The 24,853-nt window shown below is 43.0% G+C and overlaps 1 protein-coding gene across 2 annotated transcripts in view; it reads right to left on the bottom strand.

The window, feature by feature from the left end:
* The window catches only part of LOC128700274 (lachesin-like), a 245,371-nt gene that overhangs the window by 80,094 nt on the left and 140,424 nt on the right, over window positions 1-24,853 (bottom strand). For both annotated transcript variants that reach the window (XM_053793331.2, XM_070099964.1), the window contains one exon: window positions 21,999-22,135. In XM_053793331.2, the coding sequence (XP_053649306.2) occupies window positions 21,999-22,135 (137 nt within the window). The remainder of the gene's footprint in view (window positions 1-21,998; window positions 22,136-24,853) is intronic.

Genomic DNA, 24,853 nt, shown 5'->3' with positions numbered 1-24,853 from the left:
GCATGCGTGTGTGTGTGCTCATCTAGTTGTCGTTGCAGAGGTTGAACCAGTGCTCCAGGCCCCTGGCCCTGTGTGTGTGTGTGTGTGTGTGTGTGTGTGTGTGTGTGTGTGTGTGTGTGTGTGTGTGTGTGTGTGTGTGTGTGTGTGTGTGTGTGTGTGTCCATAGATGTGTGTGCTGTGCACGTCTGTGTGCTATGTGTTGCAGTCCAGCACCTGGTGCCTCACATGACAATGGCAGAAACCATAATTGCTGCAGTAAACTAGCACCATCACTATGTAATGAGGGCTGGCGCCGTTTGCTGCCAGCTGCTTCCTGGTGCAATAGAAGCCGCCGCCTTATTAGAGATCACAGTTGATGGGGTACGTGATGGTTATCTCCGACTGTGGATGATCAGCATGTAAATCAGTGACGGCACTTCTGGTAGCTGCCAATATGCGACCATTTATATATATATATATATATATATATATATATATATATATATATATATATATATATATATATATATATATATATATATATATATATATATATATATATTATATATATATATATATATATATATATATATATATATATATATATATATATAATATATATATATATATATATATATATATATATATATATATATATATATATATATATATATATATATATATACATATATATATATAAATATATATATATATATATATATATATATATATATATATATATATATATATATATATATATATATATATATATATATACATATATATATATATATATATATATATATATATATATATATATATTTGTGTGTGTGCGTGTGTGTGTGTACTCACTTATTTGTACTCACCTATTTGTGGTTGCAGGGGTCGAGTCATAGCTCCTGGCCCCCGCCTCTTCACTGATTGCTACTAGGTCCTCTCTCTCCCTGCTCCATGAGCTTTATCATACCTCGCCTTAAAACTATGTATGGTTCCCGCCTCCACTACTTCACTTTCTAGGCTATTCCACGGCTTGACTACTCTATGACTGAAGAAATACTTCCTAACATCCCTTTGATTCATCTGAGTCTTCAACTTCCAAATGTGACCTCTTGTGTCTGTGTCCCATCTCTGGAACATCCCGTCTTTGTCCACCTCGTCTATTCCGTGCATGATTTTATATGTCGTTATCATGTCTCCCCTGACCGTCCTTGCCTCCAGTGTGTGTGTGTGTGTGTGTGTGTGTGTGTGTGTGTGTGTGTGTACTCACCTAGTTGTACTCACCTAGTTGAGGTTGCGGGGGTCGAGTCCGAGCTCCTGGCCCCGCCTCTTCACTGATCGCTACTAGGTCACTCTCCCTGAGCCGTGAGCTTTATCATACCTCTGCTTAAAGCTATGTATGGATCCTGCCTCCACTACATCGCTTCCCAAACTATTCCACTTACTGACTACTCTGTGGCTGAAGAAATACTTCCTAACATCCCTGTGATTCATCTGTGTCTTCAGCTTCCAACTGTGTCCCCTTGTTACTGTGTCCAATCTCTGGACCATCCTGTCTTTGTCCACCTTGTCAATTCCTCTCAGTATTTTGTATGTCGTTATCATGTCCCCCTATCTCTCCTGTCCTCCAGTGTCGTCAGGTTGATTTCCCTTAACCTCTCCTCGTAGGACATACCTCTTAGCTCTGGGACTAGTCTTGTTGCAAACCTTTGCACTTTCTCTAGTCTCTTCACGTGCTTGGCTAGGTGTGGGTTCCAAACTGGTGCCGCATACTCCAATATGGGCCTAACGTACACGGTGTACAGGGTCCTGAATGATTCCTTATTAAGATGTCGGAATGCTGTTCTGAGGTTTGCCATGCGCCCATATGCTGCAGAAGTTATTTGGTTGATGTGCGCTTCAGGAGATGTGCCTGGTGTTATACTCACCCCAAGATCTTTTTCCTTGAGTGAGGTTTGTAGTCTCTGGCCCCCTAGACTGTACTCCGTCTGCGGTCTTCTTTGCCCTTCCCCAATCTTCATGACTTTGCACTTGGTGGGATTGAACTCCAGGAGCCAATTGCTGGACCAGGTCTGCAGCCTGTCCAGATCCCTTTGTAGTTCTGCCTGGTCTTCGATCGAGTGAATTCTTCTCATCAACTTCACGTCATCTGCAAACAGGGACACCTCAGAGTCTATTCCTTCCGTCATGTCGTTCACAAATACCAGAAACAGCACTGGTCCCAGGACTGACCCCTGTGGGACCCCGCTGGTCACAGGTGCCCACTCTGACACCTCGCCACGTACCATGACTCGCTGCTGTCTTCCTGACAAGTATTCCCTGATCCATTGTAGTGCCTTCCCTGTTATCCCTGCTTGGTCCTCCAGTTTTTGCACCAATCTCTTGTGTGGAACTGTGTCAAACGCCTACTTGCAGTCCAAGAATATGCAATCCACCCACCCTTCTCTCTCTTGTCTTACTGCTGTCACCATGTCATAGAACTCCAGTAGGTTTGTGACACAGGATTTCCCGTCCCTGAAACCATGTTGGCTGCTGTTGATGAGATCATTCCTTTCTAGGTGTTCCACCACTCTTCTCCTGATAATCTTCTCCATGATTTTGCATAGTATACATGTCAGTGACAGTGGTCTGTAGTTTAATGCTTCATGTCTGTCTCCTTTCTTAAAGATTGAGACTACATTTGCTGTCTTCCATGCCTCAGGCAATCTCCCTGTTTCGATAGATGTATTGAATATTGTTGTTAGGGGTACACATAGTGCCTCTGCTCCCTCTCTCAATACCCATGGGGAGATGTTATCTGGCCCCATTGCCTTTGAGGTATCTACCTCACTCAGAAGCCTCTTCACTTCTTCCTCCGTTGTGTGCACTGTGTCCAGCACATGGTGGTGTGCCCCACCTCTCCGTCTTCCTGGAGCCCCTTTTGTCTCCTCTGTGAACACTTCTTTGAATCTCTTGTGACCGTGAAGTATGTGAGTTCCTCACATACTTCACGGTCATTTCTTGTTGTCTCTCCTCCTTCCTTCCTTCCTTAGCCTGATTACCTGGTCCTTGACTGTTGTTTCCTCCTGATGTGGCTGTACAAAAGTTTCGGGTGAGATTTGGCTTTCGCTGCTATGTCATTTTCATATTGTCTTTGGGCCTCCCTTCTTATTGCATATTCGTTTTTGGCTCTACGACTGCTCTCCTTATTCTCCTGGGTCCTTTGCCTTCTATATATCTTCCATTCCCTAGCACACTTGGTTTTTGCCTACCTGCACCTTTGGGTAAACCATGGGCTCATCCTGGCTTTTTCATTATTCCTGTTGCCCTTGGGTACAAACCTCTCCTCAGCCTCCTTGCATTTTGTTGCTACATATTCCATCATCTCATTAACTGGCTTCCCTGCCAGTTCTCTGTCCCACTGAACCCCGTTCAGGAAGTTCCTCATTCCTGTGTAGTCCCCTTTCTTGTAGTTTGGCTTCATTTGCCCTGGCCTTCCTGCTTCTCCGTCCACTTGTAGCTCTACTGTGTATTCGAAGCTTAAAACCACATGGTCACTGGCCCAAAGGGGTCTTTCATATGTGATGTCCTCGATATCTGCACTACTCAAGGTGAATACTAAGTCCAACCTTTCTGGTTAATCCTCTCCTCTCTCTCTTGTAGTGTCCCTTACATGTTGGTACATGAAGTTTTCCAGTACCACCTCCATCATCTTAGCCCTCCATGTATCTTGGCCCCCATGCGAGTCCAAGTTCTCCCAATCGATCTCCTTGTGGTTAAAGTCACCCATGATCAGGAGCTTTGCCCTGCATGCATGAGCTCTTCTGGCCACTCTAGCCAGTGTGTCAACCATCGCTCTATTGCTTTCGTCGTAGTCTTGCCTTGGCCTCCTGCTGTTCTGTGGTGGGTTATGCATCACTGCTATTACCACCTTATGACCTCCAGAGTGAAGCGTTCCCGCTGTGTAATCACTTTCTTCTCCGCTGTCTCCTCTCTCCAGCTCATCAAAATTCCAGTGATTTTTGATCAGCAATGCCACTCCTCCACCCCCCCTGTTCCCTCTGTCTTTCCTCAGGATTTGGTATCCCGTTGGAAAGATGGCATCTGTTATCATACCTGTTAGCTTGGTTTCTGTGAGAGCTATGATGTCCGGTGATGCCTCTTTGACTTTTTCATGCCACTCCTCACACTTATTTGTTATTCCATCAGCATTTGTGTACCATACCTTCAGTTTCCTTTCCAACACTGTGGTTTGGGGGGCCTGTGAGGGTGGGAGACCTGGTAGCATACTGTGGGATTCTATAGCTCGGTGTTGGGTGGAGTGATAGGTTGTATGGTTCTGAGAATAGTTGTGTGTGTGCTTGCCCTTGCTGTTCTGTTCTGCTCTGACTGACCTCTGCTGGTTCCATCCTTGTCTCTTTTCCTAGCTCCTTTCGCTTTTTTGTCCTCTCCCTCAGCTGCTGTCATTCTGATTGTGTTCTGTCTCTGTCTAGGAACACCTTCTTGTACTCTTCCGAGTATTTCAACCGTGGTTTCTCTTGGAGGATCCTGTTCTGCACTGTTTCCGACCTGAGAATCAGCTTGATTGGTCGGTTTCTCCCCTTCGAGTACCCCCCTATTCTCTGAAAATTTACAATCTCGTCCATCTCTTCACCTATTTCCGTGATGATTTTCTCAATCCCCTTTCTTTCTTCCTGCTGCCTTTCAGTGTGTGTCCTTTCCTCTCTCTCCTGAAGCCCATGGATAAACACTGATTTTGCCCTTTCCTCCTCCCATTGCCTCACCCTCTGTGACTCTGGATCCTGCCTGTATGTGGTCAGTTTCTCCCTTGATTTTTCCAGTGGTTCTTGATAGCATGGTTGTGCCTCAGCATTCGACCTATCACCCTCTCCATCTGCACCCAGCTGTTCTTCCCTTTCTCTCCTTGGCCCTCCTTGGCAGGCTGATATGACCTTAGCATAATTCATAATTCCTTCCTTCCTGTTCGGCCTCGCAGCTTCATATGCTGTGTCTTCTCTGGTCACTGCCCCTGTAACTCGCTTCAGCCTATTTATCTCAACTTCTAGGACCCTTATCTTGGCTACTGCAGTTTCGACTTGTGCCTCCCAATTCTTTGTCTCCTTCTCCAACCTCTTTTCCAATTTCACAGAGAGCTCTTTCTCCATTTTTTCAGAAAGCTCTCCTAATTTTCTTTCCCACTCTTGCTCCATCCTTTTCCACTGCTCCTCCATCCACTCCTCCCTACCAGAACCATTCTCATCTGATCCTTGGTTCCTGCGAGTCCCCACCATTTTTTTTTTTTTTTGTGAGAGAAGAGAGAAGGGAAAGGTAGAAGGAGAGAGAGAGGGGAAGAGTAAGAAGGGAAAGGGGGAGAGAGAGTGTGAGAGGGGGAAAGAGAGAGAAGGGAAGGGAAGGAGAGGGGGAGAGTGAGAAGGAAAAAATGGGGAAGAGATGGAGAGAGAGATAGAGAGAGAAGGGAAGGTAGAAAGAGTGGGATAGTGTGTGTGTGTGTGTGTGTGTGTGTGTACTCACCTAGTTGTACTCACCTAGTTGAGGTTGCGGGGGTCGAGTCCGAGCTCCTGGCCCCGCCTCTTCACTGATCGCTACTAGGTCACTCTCCCTGAGCCGTGAGCTTTATCATACCTCTGCTTAAAGCTATGTATGGATCCTGCCTCCACTACATCGCTTCCCAAACTATTCCACTTACTGACTACTCTGTGGCTGAAGAAATACTTCCTAACATCCCTGTGATTCATCTGTGTCTTCAGCTTCCAACTGTGTCCCCTTGTTACTGTGTCCAATCTCTGGACCATCCTGTCTTTGTCCACCTTGTCAATTCCTCTCAGTATTTTGTATGTCGTTATCATGTCCCCCTATCTCTCCTGTCCTCCAGTGTCGTCAGGTTGATTTCCCTTAACCTCTCCTCGTAGGACATACCTCTTAGCTCTGGGACTAGTCTTGTTGCAAACCTTTGCACTTTCTCTAGTCTCTTCACGTGCTTGGCTAGGTGTGGGTTCCAAACTGGTGCCGCATACTCCAATATGGGCCTAACGTACACGGTGTGCAGGGTCCTGAATGATTCCTTATTAAGATGTCGGAATGCTGTTCTGAGGTTTGCCAGGCGCCCATATGCTGCAGAAGTTATTTGGTTGATGTGCGCTTCAGGAGATGTGCCTGGTGTTATACTCACCCCAAGATCTTTTTCCTTGAGTGAGGTTTGTAGTCTCTGGCCCCCTAGACTGTACTCCGTCTGCGGTCTTCTTTGCCCTTCCCCAATCTTCATGACTTTGCACTTGGTGGGATTGAACTCCAGGAGCCAATTGCTGGACCAGGTCTGCAGCCTGTCCAGATCCCTTTGTAGTTCTGCCTGGTCTTCGATCGAGTGAATTCTTCTCATCAACTTCACGTCATCTGCAAACAGGGACACCTCAGAGTCTATTCCTTCCGTCATGTCGTTCACAAATACCAGAAACAGCACTGGTCCCAGGACTGACCCCTGTGGGACCCCGCTGGTCACAGGTGCCCACTCTGACACCTCGCCACGTACCATGACTCGCTGCTGTCTTCCTGACAAGTATTCCCTGATCCATTGTAGTGCCTTCCCTGTTATCCCTGCTTGGTCCTCCAGTTTTTGCACCAATCTCTTGTGTGGAACTGTGTCAAACGCCTACTTGCAGTCCAAGAATATGCAATCCACCCACCCTTCTCTCTCTTGTCTTACTGCTGTCACCATGTCATAGAACTCCAGTAGGTTTGTGACACAGGATTTCCCGTCCCTGAAACCATGTTGGCTGCTGTTGATGAGATCATTCCTTTCTAGGTGTTCCACCACTCTTCTCCTGATAATCTTCTCCATGATTTTGCATACTATACATGTCAGTGACAGTGGTCTGTAGTTTAATGCTTCATGTCTGTCTCCTTTCTTAAAGATTGAGACTACATTTGCTGTCTTCCATGCCTCAGGCAATCTCCCTGTTTCGATAGATGTATTGAATATTGTTGTTAGGGGTACACATAGTGCCTCTGCTCCCTCTCTCAATACCCATGGGGAGATGTTATCTGGCCCCATTGCCTTTGAGGTATCTACCTCACTCAGAAGCCTCTTCACTTCTTCCTCCGTTGTGTGCACTGTGTCCAGCACATGGTGGTGTGCCCCACCTCTCCGTCTTCCTGGAGCCCCTTTTGTCTCCTCTGTGAACACTTCTTTGAATCTCTTGTGACCGTGAAGTATGTGAGTTCCTCACATACTTCACGGTCATTTCTTGTTGTCTCTCCTCCTTCCTTCCTTCCTTAGCCTGATTACCTGGTCCTTGACTGTTGTTTTCCTCCTGATCTGGCTGTACAAAAGTTTCGGGTGAGATTTGGCTTTCGCTGCTATGTCATTTTCATATTGTCTTTGGGCCTCCCTTCTTATTGCATATTCGTTTTTGGCTCTACGACTGCTCTCCTTATTCTCCTGGGTCCTTTGCCTTCTATATATCTTCCATTCCCTAGCACACTTGGTTTTTGCCTACCTGCACCTTTGGGTAAACCATGGGCTCATCCTGGCTTTTTCATTATTCCTGTTACCCTTGGGTACAAACCTCTCCTCAGCCTCCTTGCATTTTGTTGCTACATATTCCATCATCTCATTAACTGGCTTCCCTGCCAGTTCTCTGTCCCACTGAACCCCGTTCAGGAAGTTCCTCATTCCTGTGTAGTCCCCTTTCTTGTAGTTTGGCTTCATTTGCCCTGGCCTTCCTGCTTCTCCGTCCACTTGTAGCTCTACTGTGTATTCGAAGCTTAAAACCACATGGTCACTGGCCCAAAGGGGTCTTTCATATGTGATGTCCTCGATATCTGCACTACTCAAGGTGAATACTAAGTCCAGCCTTGCTGGTTAATCCTCTCCTCTCTCTCTTGTAGTGTCCCTTACATGTTGGTACATGAAGTTTTCCAGTACCACCTCCATCATCTTAGCCCTCCATGTATCTTGGTCCCCATGCGAGTCCAAGTTCTCCCAATCGATCTCCTTGTGGTTAAAGTCACCCATGATCAGGAGCTTTGCCCTGCATGCATGAGCTCTTCTGGCCACTCTAGCCAGTGTGTCAACCATCGCTCTATTGCTTTCGTCGTAGTCTTGCCTTGGCCTCCTGCTGTTCTGTGGTGGGTTATGCATCACTGCTATTACCACCTTATGACCTCCAGAGTGAAGCGTTCCCGCTGTGTAATCACTTTCTTCTCCGCTGTCTCCTCTCTCCAGCTCATCAAAATTCCAGTGATTTTTGATCAGCAATGCCACTCCTCCACCCCCCCTGTTCCCTCTGTCTTTCCTCAGGATTTGGTATCCCGTTGGAAAGATGGCATCTGTTATCATACCTGTTAGCTTGGTTTCTGTGAGAGCTATGATGTCCGGTGATGCCTCTTTGACTTTTTCATGCCACTCCTCCCACTTATTTGTTATTCCATCAGCATTTGTGTACCATACCTTCAGTTTCCTTTCCAACACTGTGGTTTGGGGGGCCTGTGAGGGTGGGAGACCTGGCAGCATACTGTGGGATTCTATAGCTCGGTGTTGGGTGGAGTGATAGGTTGTATGGTTCTGAGAATAGTTGTGTGTGTGCTTGCCCTTGCTGTTCTGTTCTGCTCTGACTGACCTCTGCTGGTTCCATCCTTGTCTCTTTTCCTAGCTCCTTTCGCTTTTTTGTCCTCTCCCTCAGCTGCTGTCATTCTGATTGTGTTCTGTCTCTGTCTAGGAACACCTTCTTGTACTCTTCCGAGTATTTCAACCGTGGTTTCTCTTGGAGGATCCTGTTCTGCACTGTTTCCGACCTGAGAATCAGCTTGATTGGTCGGTTTCTCCCCTTCGAGTACCCCCCTATTCTCTGAAAATTTACAATCTCGTCCATCTCTTCACCTATTTCCGTGATGATTTTCTCAATCCCCTTTCTTTCTTCCTGCTGCCTTTCAGTGTGTGTCCTTTCCTCTCTCTCCTGAAGCCCATGGATAAACACTGATTTTACCCTTTCCTCCTCCCATTGCCTCACCCTCTGTGACTCTTGATCCTGCCTGTATGTGGTCAGTTTCTCCCTTGATTTTTCCAGTGGTTCTTGATAGCATGGTTGTGCCTCAGCATTCGACCTATCACCCTCTCCATCTGCACCCAGCTGTTCTTCCCTTTCTCTCCTTGGCCCTCCTTGGCAGGCTGATATGACCTTAGCATAATTCATAATTCCTTCCTTCCTGTTCGGCCTCGCAGCTTCATATGCTGTGTCTTCTCTGGTCACTGCCCCTGTAACTCGCTTCAGCCTATTTATCTCAACTTCTAGGACCCTTATCTTGGCTACTGCAGTTTCGACTTGTGCCTCCCAATTCTTTGTCTCCTTCTCCAACCTCTTTTCCAATTTCACAGAGAGCTCTTTCTCCATTTTTTCAGAAAGCTCTCCTAATTTTCTTTCCCACTCTTGCTCCATCCTTTTCCACTGCTCCTCCATCCACTCCTCCCTACCAGAACCATTCTCATCTGATCCTTGGTTCCTGCGAGTCCCCACCATTTTTTTTTTTTTTTGTGAGAGAAGAGAGAAGGGAAAGGTAGAAGGAGAGAGAGAGGGGAAGAGTAAGAAGGGAAAGGGGGAGAGAGAGTGTGAGAGGGGGAAAGAGAGAGAAGGGAAGGGAAGGAGAGGGGGAGAGTGAGAAGGAAAAAATGGGGAAGAGATGGAGAGAGAGATAGAGAGAGAAGGGAAGGTAGAAAGAGTGGGATAGTGTGTGTGTGTGTGTGTGTGTGTGTACTCACCTAGTTGTACTCACCTAGTTGAGGTTGCGGGGGTCGAGTCCGAGCTCCTGGCCCCGCCTCTTCACTGATCGCTACTAGGTCACTCTCCCTGAGCCGTGAGCTTTATCATACCTCTGCTTAAAGCTATGTATGGATCCTGCCTCCACTACATCGCTTCCCAAACTATTCCACTTACTGACTACTCTGTGGCTGAAGAAATACTTCCTAACATCCCTGTGATTCATCTGTGTCTTCAGCTTCCAACTGTGTCCCCTTGTTACTGTGTCCAATCTCTGGACCATCCTGTCTTTGTCCACCTTGTCAATTCCTCTCAGTATTTTGTATGTCGTTATCATGTCCCCCTATCTCTCCTGTCCTCCAGTGTCGTCAGGTTGATTTCCCTTAACCTCTCCTCGTAGGACATACCTCTTAGCTCTGGGACTAGTCTTGTTGCAAACCTTTGCACTTTCTCTAGTCTCTTCACGTGCTTGGCTAGGTGTGGGTTCCAAACTGGTGCCGCATAATCCAATATGGGCCTAACGTACACGGTGTGCAGGGTCCTGAATGATTCCTTATTAAGATGTCGGAATGCTGTTCTGAGGTTTGCCAGGCGCCCATATGCTGCAGAAGTTATTTGGTTGATGTGCGCTTCAGGAGATGTGCCTGGTGTTATACTCACCCCAAGATCTTTTTCCTTGAGTGAGGTTTGTAGTCTCTGGCCCCCTAGACTGTACTCCGTCTGCGGTCTTCTTTGCCCTTCCCCAATCTTCATGACTTTGCACTTGGTGGGATTGAACTCCAGGAGCCAATTGCTGGACCAGGTCTGCAGCCTGTCCAGATCCCTTTGTAGTTCTGCCTGGTCTTCGATCGAGTGAATTCTTCTCATCAACTTCACGTCATCTGCAAACAGGGACACCTCAGAGTCTATTCCTTCCGTCATGTCGTTCACAAATACCAGAAACAGCACTGGTCCTAGGACTGACCCCTGTGGGACCCCGCTGGTCACAGGTGCCCACTCTGACACCTCGCCACGTACCATGATTCGCTGCTGTCTTCCTGACAAGTATTCCCTGATCCATTGTAGTGCCTTCCCTGTTATCCCTGCTTGGTCCTCCAGTTTTTGCACCAATCTCTTGTGTGGAACTGTGTCAAACGCCTTCTTACAGTCCAAGAAAATGCAATCCACCCACCCCTCTCTCTCTTGTCTTACTGCTGTCACCATGTCATAGAACTCCAGTAGGTTTGTGACACAGGATTTCCCGTCCCTGAAACCATGTTGGCTGCTGTTGATGAGATCGTTCCTTTCTAGGTGTTCCACCACTCTTCTCCTGATAATCTTCTCCATGATTTTGCATACTATACATGTCAGTGACACTGGTCTGTAGTTTAATGCTTCATGTCTGTCTCCTTTTTTAAAGATTGGGACTACATTTGCTGTCTTCCATGACTCAGGCAATCTCCCTGTTTCGATAGATGTATTGAATATTGTTGTTAGGGGTACACATAGCACCTCTGCTCCCTCTCTCAATACCCATGGGGAGATGATATCTGGCCCCATTGCCTTTGAGGTATCTACCTCACTCAGAAGCCTCTTCACTTCTTCCTCGGTGGTGTGCACTGTGTCCAGCACTTGGTGGTGTGCCCCACCTCTCCGTATTTCTGGAGTCCCTTCTGTCTCCTCTGTGAACACTTCTTTGAATCTCTTGTTGAGTTCTTCACATACTTCACGGTCATTTCTTGTTGACTCTCCTCCTTCCTTCCTTAGCCTGATTACCTGGTCCTTGACTGTTGTTTTCCTCCTGATGTGGCTGTACAACAGTTTTGGGTCAGATTTGGCTTTCGCTGCTATGTCATTTTCATATTGTCTTTGGGCCTCCCTTCTTATCTGTGCATATTCGTTTCTGGCTCTACGACTGGTCTCCTTATTCTCCTGGGTCCTTTGCCTTCTATATTTCTTCCATTCCCTAGCACACTTGGTTTTTGCCTCCCTGCACCTTTGGGTAAACCATGGGCTCATCCTGGCTTTATCATTATTCCTGTTACCCTTGGGTACAAACCTCTCCTCAGCCTCCTTGCATTTTGTTGCTACATATTCCATCATCTCATTAACTGGCTTCCCTGCCAGTTCTCTGTCCCACTGAACCCCGTTCAGGTAGTTCCTCATTCCTGTGTAGTCCCCTTTCTTGTAGTTTGGCTTCATTTGCCCTGGCCTTCCTGCTTCTCCCTCCACTTGTAGCTCTACTCTGTGTGTGTGTGTGTGTGTGTGTGTGTGTGTGTGTATGTGTGCGTGTGCGTGTGTGTGTGTGTGTGTGTGTGTGTGTGTGTGTGTATGTGTGTGTGTGTGTGTGTGTGTGTGTGTGTGTGTGTGTGTGTGTGTGTGTGTGTGTGTGTTTAGAATTCGCAGAACAGGCGAAATATTCACAAACACTAATCTCAGGTCGAAGGAGGCTCGAACCTAAGAACCTTGGGACAAGATTATAAGCTTGGGTAGAGTATCAATTTTGTTTTACAGAGTCAGGTGCTGTGACGCGACTGTGAGGTGCAGTCTTACCCTTATATTCCTATCTGTTGATGTTTTGTTTTCATAGTTCCTTGATAATGTGAGAAGTTACGAAAGCGCTTGGAATATCTCTCTTCTTTCACAGTGGTTGTTCTTCATATTATGATATTACCTGTTTACTGTGATTTTATTGCATATATATAAATATTATGTTGCAAAAGTGTTTATGCAACGTACCAGAAATTATAGCTCGAATGTCTGAGGAAAAATCATTGAAACAAAGATTTCTCACAATAAGGTTATGATTGGGTGAAAGCAGAAGAAAATGTTTTAAAATCACATTTTATTCGTTTGTCACAAATTAATTTTTAAAACAATCAAATTTTAAAGCAGTGAATTTAATGTATAGTGTTTATTACAGTCTACTGCGATGGGTGTTTTTTCTCATTATTCAAGTTTATATTTTTAATAATAGTTAATTTATTAATGAATTTTGATATGCACTAAATCCACATAAACTTTTGCAGAAAGATATATTGATATTTTCAAATTTGAAAATTTACAAAACTCAAATACTGGTCATAAACAACACGCCAGGTGACTGTGAATACGCACGCACCATTTTCTATCGGAACGAGACGATAAAGTTGAAATGTAAATGTGTTGGAAAGCTCCAGTCTTCCTGGAAGTCAAATCCTTTGAAAGTAAAGTCAAATCCTGCTGGAAGTCTTACCCTTGGCAAATGTCAAGGTAAAAAAGGGGCGAAATATAAAACTGTGCCTCGTAGTTCAGTGATAGGGTCGTCGGCTCACACATAGAGGACCTCTAGTTCGATCTTGGGCGGATGGAGACGTTCAGAATATCACTTACACACGTTTCTCTTGTTCACCTAGCAATAAACAGGTACCCGGTGTCAGCTGACTGTAGGTCGCAGTCTCTACATTGAACAATTTTAATGATGTTTCAGCCTTTCGATTAAGGCCGTTTTCGCTACAAGATAACCTCTTCACCACCAATCAAGAATACTTTAAGCTCTAAGATAGTGATTACAGTACTCTAAGCATATATCCTCAGAGAAAGACACCTCTTGGTAAATATATATCCTGCAATTGAACCGTTGATTGGTTAATGGGGTCGAGAGCCTGTCGACTACAATAAGGCCATTAAAGCTGCACGGAACCCTTTTTACCACCAAACAAGAATATTTTGATCTGTACATTTATTAATTAAAGTCTCACTATATAAATACTCATGGTATATATCCTGCGAAGCCTGTTAACGATGCTCATGAAAACACCTCCCCAGCAGATAACGTAAGTGAAATGAGAACAAGATGTTGGACGGTGGCAGTTTTCCCACCATCAAACAAATCAGTCTGCAGCTACAAACGTAAAATCATAAAATCTGCTCTCGTAGCTACCACTCCCAGTTTCCACATCTCAAAGAGACAATGGAAAATAGACGTCATTTCAAAATTCTCCCAACATAATTCAGAACTCCAACACAACATCAGGAATCACATAGCACAAAGGAAATTCCAACGCAAATTTTTCGTTCACTTCAAGACCCACCCATTGTTTGACATGTCCCTTCACTCACGTGTACGGGATGACGTGCAGCCTTCCCGATATATAGGGAAGGTTGCACGTCTTGTTCTCATTTCACTTACGTATCTGCTGAGGAGGTGTTTCCATGAGCATCGTTAATAGGCTTCGCAGGATATATAACATGAGAAATAAGCGGTTATATAGAGAAAAAGATCGCAGTCAGCAGAATTCCATGCCACATCAGGGAAGGCTGGCAATGTTCCCCAAGTGACGCTCTAGACCACTCGGACAGATGCCTCAAAAGCTAGGTAGCCTGGTTTACATGGCAGCCTTCCCTGACATGGTTGCGAATCCTGCTGACCACGATCTTTCTCTGTATATACCCGCATGTTTCTGCATGGTGCATTGATATAAAAATCACTTGTGAGGTCAGAACATACAGGGGAACGAAATAGCTTGAAACCATATTTTAGGCCCACTGGTGTACGTGGCCAGGCTGGGAAGAAACCCAGCTTTTCAGGCATCTGTGGCCAAGAGGTCTATAGCATCAGTTGGGGAACCTTGCCAACCTTCCCTGACGTGGTTTCGAATCCAGCTGACTGTGATCTTTCTCTGTATATTCCCACTTGTTTCTGCATAGATGTATGGATATATGCTTGTACATGTGTTTCACATTAATGTGTATACCTGTGCATATACTGTGTGTAACACTGAGCGATACCTAAGATTGTGATGTCGATCAAGAGGGGATCTTTGAAGAAGTTAAGGGGGGATCAGTTTCGCATGTCAGTTGTTTTATGTTCTACAACCCTTCACCAGGTAGTAGTTAACCAGTTTATAATGTGACGCAGAATGACTAACTAGTTCTAAAGTTACTAACGAAGACCTTCCACGTATGATCAAACTATTTGAGAGACGGACGGTTGTATGATCACGGGATGCAGTGTGTGAAGGTTCTCTCGGCTCATCACCCCTCAGGGAAGGTTCCTTGATGTTGGTGAGGGGCTCTTGATTTAGGGAATTGGATCTGTGCTCCAGTTCCCCGAATTAAGCCTGAATGCCTTCCACATCCCCCCCAGGCGCTGTATAATCCTACGGGTTTAGCCCTTCCCCCCTTGATTATAATAATAATAATAATAATAATCTCGGCTCATCAAATTAAAAAGCAATATAAATGTGATTTTTCAATATTTTTCAATTTTCTCTTTGCGCTTGCATCAATATAAATATTTTCTATGCCACTGTAAGATTTTTCTTTCTGTGACAAACCCAATCAAACAAAATTGGCAAAAAAATATGGCAAATTGACAACCACCCAGCACAAATTCATAAAGTATTTCTTATTACGACACCACCACCAATTAGGGATTAAAGGTGACTACAAGTGACATTCACTAGTTGTTGCAGGGGAAACAATTTGCTTAAAAAAACAATTTGTTTAACAAAACTGGCAAAACTGGCATTTAGAAAACAGAAAGTGAGTGACCAGATGTGTTGTAATAAAGGCCACTAAAGGTAAAAGTTCTTCATTAACTTATTCAATTCCAACTATTCTAAGTTTTGCAACTATTTCAGTATAATTTCAAATTTGCACATAGACTACACTAACGGGTTATTCTCTATATTGTAAAAAACATCGTCAACAATATTCTGAAGCCAGTCAGAAGAAGCATTCTTTAGTTATTGAAGGAAAAATTTAATGTCGCTTTTCAATCACATAAGAAAATTGGAACTTACGGTCCCCAGTGAGAATGTAAACCAGACGTTCAAGAAACCACACCAGTGGTGAAAATTTGAAGCCGATCAGATGGGTCATTCTCCAGATATAGCACAGATTCCAATTATTGCATCAACAAATTTACCTGTACGTAAATGAAACCTTGTACGTAAATGAAACCTTGTACGTAAATGAAACCTTGTACGTAAATGAAACCTTGTACGTAAATGAAACCTTGTACGTAAATGAAACATTGTACGTAAATGAAACCTTGTACGTAAATGAAACCTTGTACGTAAATGAAACCTTGTACGTAAATGAAACCTTATAAGTACCATCCTGTCATTAAGATGCTTCAGTCATTAAATATTAAAATCATTCAGGATAGATAAACTTAAATTTATTTTATGTGATTAAAGGCAATGCAACTTAAACACTATTTTATAAGTAAAATCATAAAATTTGCACCAATACCTTTGAATTTCAATCCTCATTATCGTCGTGCATTTTAGCACGTTTTGAGAAAGTTTAAAGGCGCACCTCTCAATTGTCTTAAATTATCCGAGCCATTAAAGGGTGATGGGAATGGGTTCAATAATTTTGGTAATTAGGGTACGTGAATATGACGTTTGTTTCTAGAATTTGATATTCGTTACCAGAGACAGGTGCTCAAAATCTGAAGCCGACTGGATGAGGCGTTCTCGAGGTAAGAGCAAAATAAAATTGAAAAGTAGAAGAAAGAAGATTAAAAAAATCATGAAACCTCTAAAGGTCCCTTTTAGTGGTTCATATTTATCACTTGTTTGCTGAGGTTAAATTACCTTAGCTTATACTATGTAGTCTCTACAAGAGGAGTTTGTACGCGACTTCTGCAATCACACACACACACACACACACACACACACACACACACACACACACACACACACACAATTAGCTCCTGGAGTTCAATCCCACCAAGTGCAAAGTCATAAAGATTGGGGGAAGGGCAAAGAAGACCGCAGACGGAGTACAGTCTAGGGGGCCAGAGACTACAAACCTCACTCAAGGAAAAAGATCTTGGGGTGAGTATAACACCAGGCACATCTCCTGAAGCGCACATCAACCAAATAACTGCTGCAGCATATGGGCGCCTAGCAAACCTCAAAACAGCATTCCGACATCTTAATAAGGAGTCGTTCAGGACCCTGTACACCGTGTACGTTAAGCCCATATTGGAGTATGCGGCACCAGTTTGGAACCCCACACCTAGCCAAGCATGTAAAGAAACTAGAGAAAGTGCAAAGGTTTGCCACAAGACTAGTCCCAGAGTTAAGAGGTATGTCCTACGAGGAGAGGTTAAGGGAAACCAACCTGACGACACTGGAGGAGAGGAGAGATAGGGGGGACATGATAACGACTTACAAAATACTGAGAGGAATTGACAAGGTGGACAAAGACAGGATGTTCCAGAGACTGGACACAGCAACAAGGGGACACAGTTGGAAGCTGAAGACACAGATGAATCACAGGGATGTTAGGAAGTATTTCTTCAGCCACAGAGTAGTCAGGAAGTGGAATAGTTTGGGAAGAGATGTAGTGGAGGCAGGATCCATACATAGCTTTAAGCAGAGGTACGATAAAGCTCATGGTTCAGGGAGAGTGACCTAGTGGCGACCAGTGAAGAGGCGGGGCCAGGAGCTTGGACTCGACCCCTGCAACCTCAACTAGGTGAGTACAACTAGGTGAGTACACACACACACACACACACACACATACCAAATAACTGGTCCAGCATATGGGCACCTGACAAACCACTGAATAGCGTTTCGATACATTAGTAACGAATCGTTTGCAACAAGACTAGTCCCGGAGATCAGGATCATGTCCGACGAGGAGAGGTTAAGAGAAATCGACCTGACGACACTGGAGGACAGGAGAGGTAGAGAGGATATTATAACGACATATAAAATACTGAGAAGAATCGATAAGGTGGATAGAGACAGGATGTTCCAGAGATGGGACACAGCAACAAGGGGTCACAGTTGAAAGTTGAAGATTCAGGTGACCCACAGAGATGTCAGGAAGTATTTTTTCAGTCACAGAGTTGTCAGGAAGTGGAAACGTTTGGGAAGTGATATAATGGAGGCAGGATCCATACATAGCTTTAAGAAGAGGTATGATAAAGCTCACGGAGCAAGAAGTGACCTAGCACCGACCAGTGAAGAGGTGGGGGCCAGGAACTGTGAATCAACCCCTGGCACTACAACTAGGTGAGTATTGGGGTATTCCATCAAATGCTGGACACGATACACACAATCGAGGAGAAGGTGAAGAGGCTACTAAGCGAACTAGATTCCTCAAAGTTGATGGGTCCAGATAACATCTTTCCGTGAATGCTGAGAGAGGAAGCAGAGGCGCACAGTGTAACAATGACAACAATCTTAAACACACCTATCGAAAGAGGGCGACTGCGTGAGGTATGGGAGACAGCAAATCTAGTCCCAAATTTAAAAAAAAGAAGACAGACATGGAGAATTAAACTAAAGATGAGTATCACTGACATGCATAGTATGTAAAGTCATGGAGAGATTATCAGAAGAGTGGTGGAGCACCTAAAAAGGAATGAGCTAATCTGCGACAAACAGCACGGATTCAGTGTCGGGAAATTCTGTGTTACAAACCTTTTGGAGTTCTATAACAAGGTGACAGCAGTAAGACAAGAGAGAGAAGGGTGTTTAGATTGAAATATCTTGGACTGTAAAAAGGCGAGATTCCACAGGGGTCAGTCCTAGGACCGGTGCTGTTTCTGGTTTGTGAACGACATGACAGAAGGGAGGAATAGTCCTTGTTTGAAGACGATGTGAAGTTAATGAGGAGAATTCAGTCGGAGGAGGATCACGCAGGACTACAAAGGGATCTGGACAGGCTATAGGTCTGGTCCAGCAACTGGCTCCTGGAGTTCAACCCCGCCAAGCGCAAAGTCATAAAGAACGGGGAAGGGCAAAGAAGGCAGTAGACAGAATACAGCCTAGGGAGCCAAAGACTACAAACCTCACTCAAGGAAAAGGATTTTGGGGTGAGTACAATACCGAATATATCTCCAGAGGCACACATCAACCAAACGACTGCTGCAGTATGTGGGCGACTAGCAAACCTAATAACAGCTTTCCGATATCTCAGTAAGGAGTCGTTCAGGATTCTGTGCACCCGGTACGTCAGGTCTATATTAGAGTATGCCCACACCTGGGCAAACACGTCAGAAAATTATAGAAAGTGCAAAGGTTTGCAACGAGACTAGTCTCGGAGCTAAGGGGCATGTCGTATGACGAGAGGTTAAGGGAAATTGACCTTACGACACTGAAGGACAGGAGAGATAGGAAGGACATGATAACTACATATAAAATACTGAGAGGAATCGACAAGATGGACAGAGATAAGATGTTCCAGAGATGGAACACAGAGATAAGGGGTCACAGTTGGAAGCTGAAGATTCAGATGAGTCACAGAGATGTTAGGAAGTATTCAGAGTTGTCGGGAAGTGGAACAGTCTGGAAAGTGAAGTGGTGGAGGCAGGATCCATACATAGCTTTAAGAAGAGGTATGGCAAAGCTCAAAGACCAGGGAGTAAGTGGCCCAGTAGCGACCAATGAAGAGGCGGGGGCAGGAGCTTTGAATCGACCCTTTAAACCACAATTAGGGGAGTATACACATACACACACGAACAACCATAAACACACACATACACACATATATACACAAACATACATACACCCTAATCCTCACAAAAACATTGACGCGTGAGCACACAGACATACAAACAAGCGTACAAATACACACACACATACACACACTCCCACTACCTACATTTACATCAGTAAAGCCTAATTGGGATGAATAAATAGCAGGAAAATCGAGAGCAAAAACTTTTCCTGGAAGATTTCACGTAATTTCCTGGGAAGAAGCAACAGCATCTGGCAGGGATGGATTGTTCATACGACAGCTGCCAGACGTAAAGTAACAGACAGGAGAGGTAAAGGAAACCTTCGAAGCCTCCGTGGAAAAACACTCATTATTCCTAGCTGAGGAACAGCAGGAGAATATTTTTTGAACAAAGATAAATCATAATGTACGTCTGTCAGTACATGATCAGACGGGACTCGAACTGTAGCCCTGATAGGTAACAGGTTCATCACTATATCACTGTGATACCAAGTTCAGAATATGAAGGGTTGAAAGACAACACTTATGAAATGTCTTTGTTAAACGTCACCACCTATAACCCGACTGCCTTTACTCACAGCCCTAAAAGCTATCAGAGTACATATATTCTCACACCACCGAAAACCATATACTCTATGACGTCAGGATAACTCATAATGAATGATTAACAATGACTAAACAGAAGAGTGGATGGTGACTTGAACTGTTGGCGTGGTTTTTCTTCAGTTCATAGAGGTGTATGAGGAAAAGATGTACCGATATGTAACGGAAGTACTGCCTATGAAACCTTCCTATTATATATATATATATATATATATATATATATATATATATATATATATATATATATATATATATATATATATATATATATATATATATATATATATATATATATATATGTCGTGCCGAATAGGCAGAACTTGCCATCTTGGCTTAAATAGCAACGCTCATCTTGCCATATAGGACAAGTGAAAATTTGTGTATGCAATAATTTCGCCAAAATCATTCTGAACCTAACGAAAAAAATATATTTCACTGTGTTTGTTTAGTATTAAATTACTGTAAACAAATCTAAAATATATTTAGTTGGGTTAGGTTAAAATAAATTGCTCTTGTTGCAATAAGGTTAGGTAAGTTTTCTAAGATTCTTTTGGTGCAAAATTAAAAATGTTTACATTATTTTGGCCCGCCTCATGGTGAGAGAAAACGCATGACGCTTTAGTGGTCTAAAGCATCATGCGTTTTCTCTCATCATGAGGCGGGCCAAACAGCATGGATTCGACTCCTTGGCTAGTGCAGTGTTATATATATATATATATATATATATATATATATATATATATATATATATATATATATATATATATATATATATATATATATATATATATATATATATATATATATATATATATATATAGATAGATAGATAGATAGATAGATAGATAGATAGATAGATATATAGATAGATAGATAGATAGGATGGGGTCTACCTCCAGTGTAAATTGTGGGACCCATAGCCTCGGAGAAGTGGATAAAAGGGCTTCAAGGAAGAAAATTGGATTTCTTCCTGAAGCCATTTGAATATTCCACTTCCCCTACCGCTCTATACACACACACACACTATATGTATATATGTACAGTCGCAGGGGGAGTTGAATGATAGCCCTAGGCCTTTAGTGTTGCAATCCGTCAACATATCAGAATATTGCATTGTTTTAAAAATGAGTAGGAAGTCGAATCAGATTTGCTCAGGGGAACGTTTTTGCTGGAATGAGACACTTCAGGTATATCAGTGCCCGGTGCCAGAAAGACTGAATAATAAAGCATTAGAAGACAGCCAACCAACTAACACTTATAATGTAATAATGAACATGTGATCATAACGTTAGTGACATGACATTTATATAAAAAATAGGTTAGACTTCGATATAATATAAATACTCTCGGTTCTTGCTTTTGTGATTTGTCTTGACATCTGAGTTATTAGCTAAGGTATAGACTGAAGTGGATAGAGTATCATCTTCCTTATAGCTCAGAGTTTGTGAAAATTAATTTCCCTATATTGTCATACGGTTAATTAGTAAGAATGATGCCGCTATGCAAAAATATATAATTCATATAATATTTCATTTAGCTGATAGACGTAATCTGTTCCACAAAAATATAGTATTCAACTCACAGCCCAATGAACCTGGATTCGATTTCTGAGCTTTAAGAGCCGAATAAGCATGTATTCTTGTACATTCTAATATAATAATTCTATACAATAGCGACACATATGCAACGAATAGGTATCTTTTTTTCGGAATAAAGATACCTAACTGTTGTACATGTCTTACTATCGTCCCTATACCTATTGCAGGTGTAGGTCCCTAATTGTTAGACAATTCTTGTGATTGACATACTGAGGGATAGAAATGTCACACCTCTTAATCTATAAACTGAGCTGGGTAATGAATAAATGATAGATAGGAAAATAATCTTTAGAATATTCGGTGGCCCGTGGCCTGGTGGCAAAAGCTCTCGCTTCACACGGTGAAGGTCCGTGTTCGATTCTCGGCAGAGGTTGGAAACATTGGGCGTGTTTCCTTACACCGGTTGTCCATGTTCACCCATTAGTAATAATGGGTATCTAGGTGTTAGTCGACTGGTGTGGGTCGCATCCTGGGACAAAAGTGACCAAATTTGCCCGAAGTGCTCCTCATTTCTATATACTAATAGTATATCATAGATGTCAGCTACGCCTGTATACCTCCTACATGTACTTGTAGAAATAAAGATATTATTATTATTTATATAGCACCAGTTGAAGAAACTTACCTACTACGTGGAGGTGGATGGTATGAATAAGTGGAGGATGAGTAGATACTTGGCACTGATAGGTGCCTTCATCCCGGTGCTGCACGTAGCGGATACGGAGTCGCCAGTCGTGTGGGTGTTCGTAAGTCATGGTGAACCTGCATATGAAGAGCCTATTATTACACTTCTCGCTTCAGGGAGGGTGCTTTAAACAGGGTCAAAGACACTTGATCCGTAGAATTAATCCTATCCATCCTCAGCCTTACATAAAACCTAATAACCTATTAGGTTACAAGGTTTCTGTGACTACATACGGGTCATAAAATAATATTATTAACATCAATAATCATAATAATTATGAAACTAATATATATATATATATATATATATATATATATATATATATATATATATATATATATATATATATATATATATATATATATATATATATATATATATATATATATATATATATATATATATATATATAAATTGCGGGACTCACAGCCTCGGAGAAGTGGATAAAAAGGCTTCAAGGAAAAATATTCGGATTTCTTCCTGAAACCATTTGAATATTCCACTTCCCCTACCACTCAATCTTTTCAGTCTTGTTTACCAATAGGTATATTTTATTACACAATATGGTACAAACGATTTAAGAGATACATTGTTGATATAAAGATGGCATATACAGTACATGAGATGTGAGAGATACATGTCTAGTACATAATGTTACGTGTTTGTCACTGATTATAATGCGAAAATCTCATCCAGCTCTACATACTGGGGTGCGTGCCCAAAATACAGCAGGCATTGCCCCTCTGAACAGCAGCGCTGAGTCGCTGGAACAGAAAATTAGTTGCCCTGGGATCCCTAGTTACCCTGATGAGTCTTTTGCCTAGCTCCTTAAGGAACTTAGATGTACTCTTTCCCCATGAACCAAGGGTCTCTGAGCCTATGGGAACAAGCATATAATGATGGGCAAGTTCTCCATATTATCTAGACTTTTGGGATTCCCTGAAGCTGGCGGCTGCCCCTCCTTCCTCCCTGGCGTACTGGAGATATGTATCAGCCAAGGTAGATGCACATATGTAGTCCCACACCACCTGCTTACCGTCTGTCCTGGCTTGAAGTGTGATACTATCTGGACACCTCTGGCTGCCATCAGATCTGCATAGTTGGGATGGCTCCCTTACTGCTGGGTGTCCGGCTGTTGTGAGGCTCCTCTTGATAATGTTATTAACCTCCTGATGCCTTGCAGTCTTTCCCTCTGATTTACGGCACACAAGACCATGGTACCCGAATCGGTCTGCTGCTTCACTGCCACAAATACACCTGTGTTCGGTGAGAATAAGGGCGGCAAGTCGAAGGGCAAGTCGAGCCGTGTGCCAAGGCTGGAGTTTGGAACAGCCAACAGAAAGTCCCCTGCATGAGGAGCTTTCACTGCCAGGAGCCGGGCTCTATCCTTCCCTGACACACTCTAAAGCATTGTTGAGGCCATTTTCTCTACTATCGGTCCATCCCAGTGCGACTGTTTGTAGTTGTTGGGGGGAGCAGGTCTGGTTTCAGAGCCCGTTAGATTATCCCAGATCATGGCTCCGTCAATATATATATATATATATATATATATATATATATATATATATATATATATATATATATATATATATATATATATATATATATATATATATATATATATATATATATATATATATATATATATATATATATATATATATATATAGATAGATAGATAGGGAAAAAAGGTGAGTGGTGCGTTGAGGTATATGTGGAGTCAAAAAACGTTATCTATGGAGGCAAAGAAGGGAATGTATGAAAGTATAGTAGTACCAACACTCTTATATGGGTGTGAAGCTTGGGTGGTAAATGCAGCAGCGAGGAGACGGTTGGAGGCAGTGGAGATGTCCTGTTTAAGGGCAATGTGTGGTGTAAATATTATGCAGAAAATTCGGAGTGTGGAAATTAGGAAAAGGTGTGGAGTTAATAAAAGTATTAGTCAGAGGGCAGAAGAGGGGTTGTTGAGGTGGTTTGGTCATTTAGAGAGAATGGATCAAAGTAGAATGACATGGAAAGCATATAAATCTATAGGGGAAGGAAGGCGGGGTAGGGGTCGTCCTCGAAAGAGTTGGAGAGAGGGGGTAAAGGAGGTTTTGTGGGCAAGGGGCTTGGACTTACAGCAAGCGTGCGTGAGCGTGTTAGATAGGAGTGAATGGAGACGAATGATACTTGGGACCTGACGATCTGTTGGAGTGTGAGCAGGGTAATATTTAGTGAAGGGATTCAGGGAAACCGGGTATTTTCATATAGTCGGACTTGAGTCCTGGAAATGGGAAGTACAATGCCTGCACTTTAAAGGAGGGGTTTGGGATATTGGCAGTTTGGAGGGATATGTTGTGTATCTTTATATGTGTATGCTTCTAAACTGTTGTATTCTGAGCACCTTTGCAAAAACAGTGATAATGTACGAGTGTGGTGAAAGTGTTGAATGATGATGAAAGTATTTTCTTTTTGGGGATTTTCTTTCTTTTTTTTGGGTCACCCTGCCTCGGTGGGAGACGGCCGACTTGTTGAAAAAAAAAATAAAATATATATATATATATATATATATATATATATATACATATATATATATATATACATATATATATATATATATATATATATATATATATATTTTTATTTTTATTATCACACCGGCCGATTCCCACCAAGGCAGGGTGGCCCGAAAAAGAAAAACTTTCACCATCATTCACTCCATCACTGTCTTGCCAGAAGGGTGCTTTACACTACAGTTTTTAAACTGCAACATTAACTATCTAGTTAGATAGATAGATAGATATAGACATATA

This window comes from Cherax quadricarinatus, chromosome 71 (genome assembly GCF_038502225.1).
Source record: "Cherax quadricarinatus isolate ZL_2023a chromosome 71, ASM3850222v1, whole genome shotgun sequence".
NCBI classification, from domain to species: Eukaryota; Metazoa; Arthropoda; class Malacostraca; order Decapoda; family Parastacidae; genus Cherax; species Cherax quadricarinatus.
This window is presented reverse-complemented; position numbering and strand designations above follow the sequence as displayed.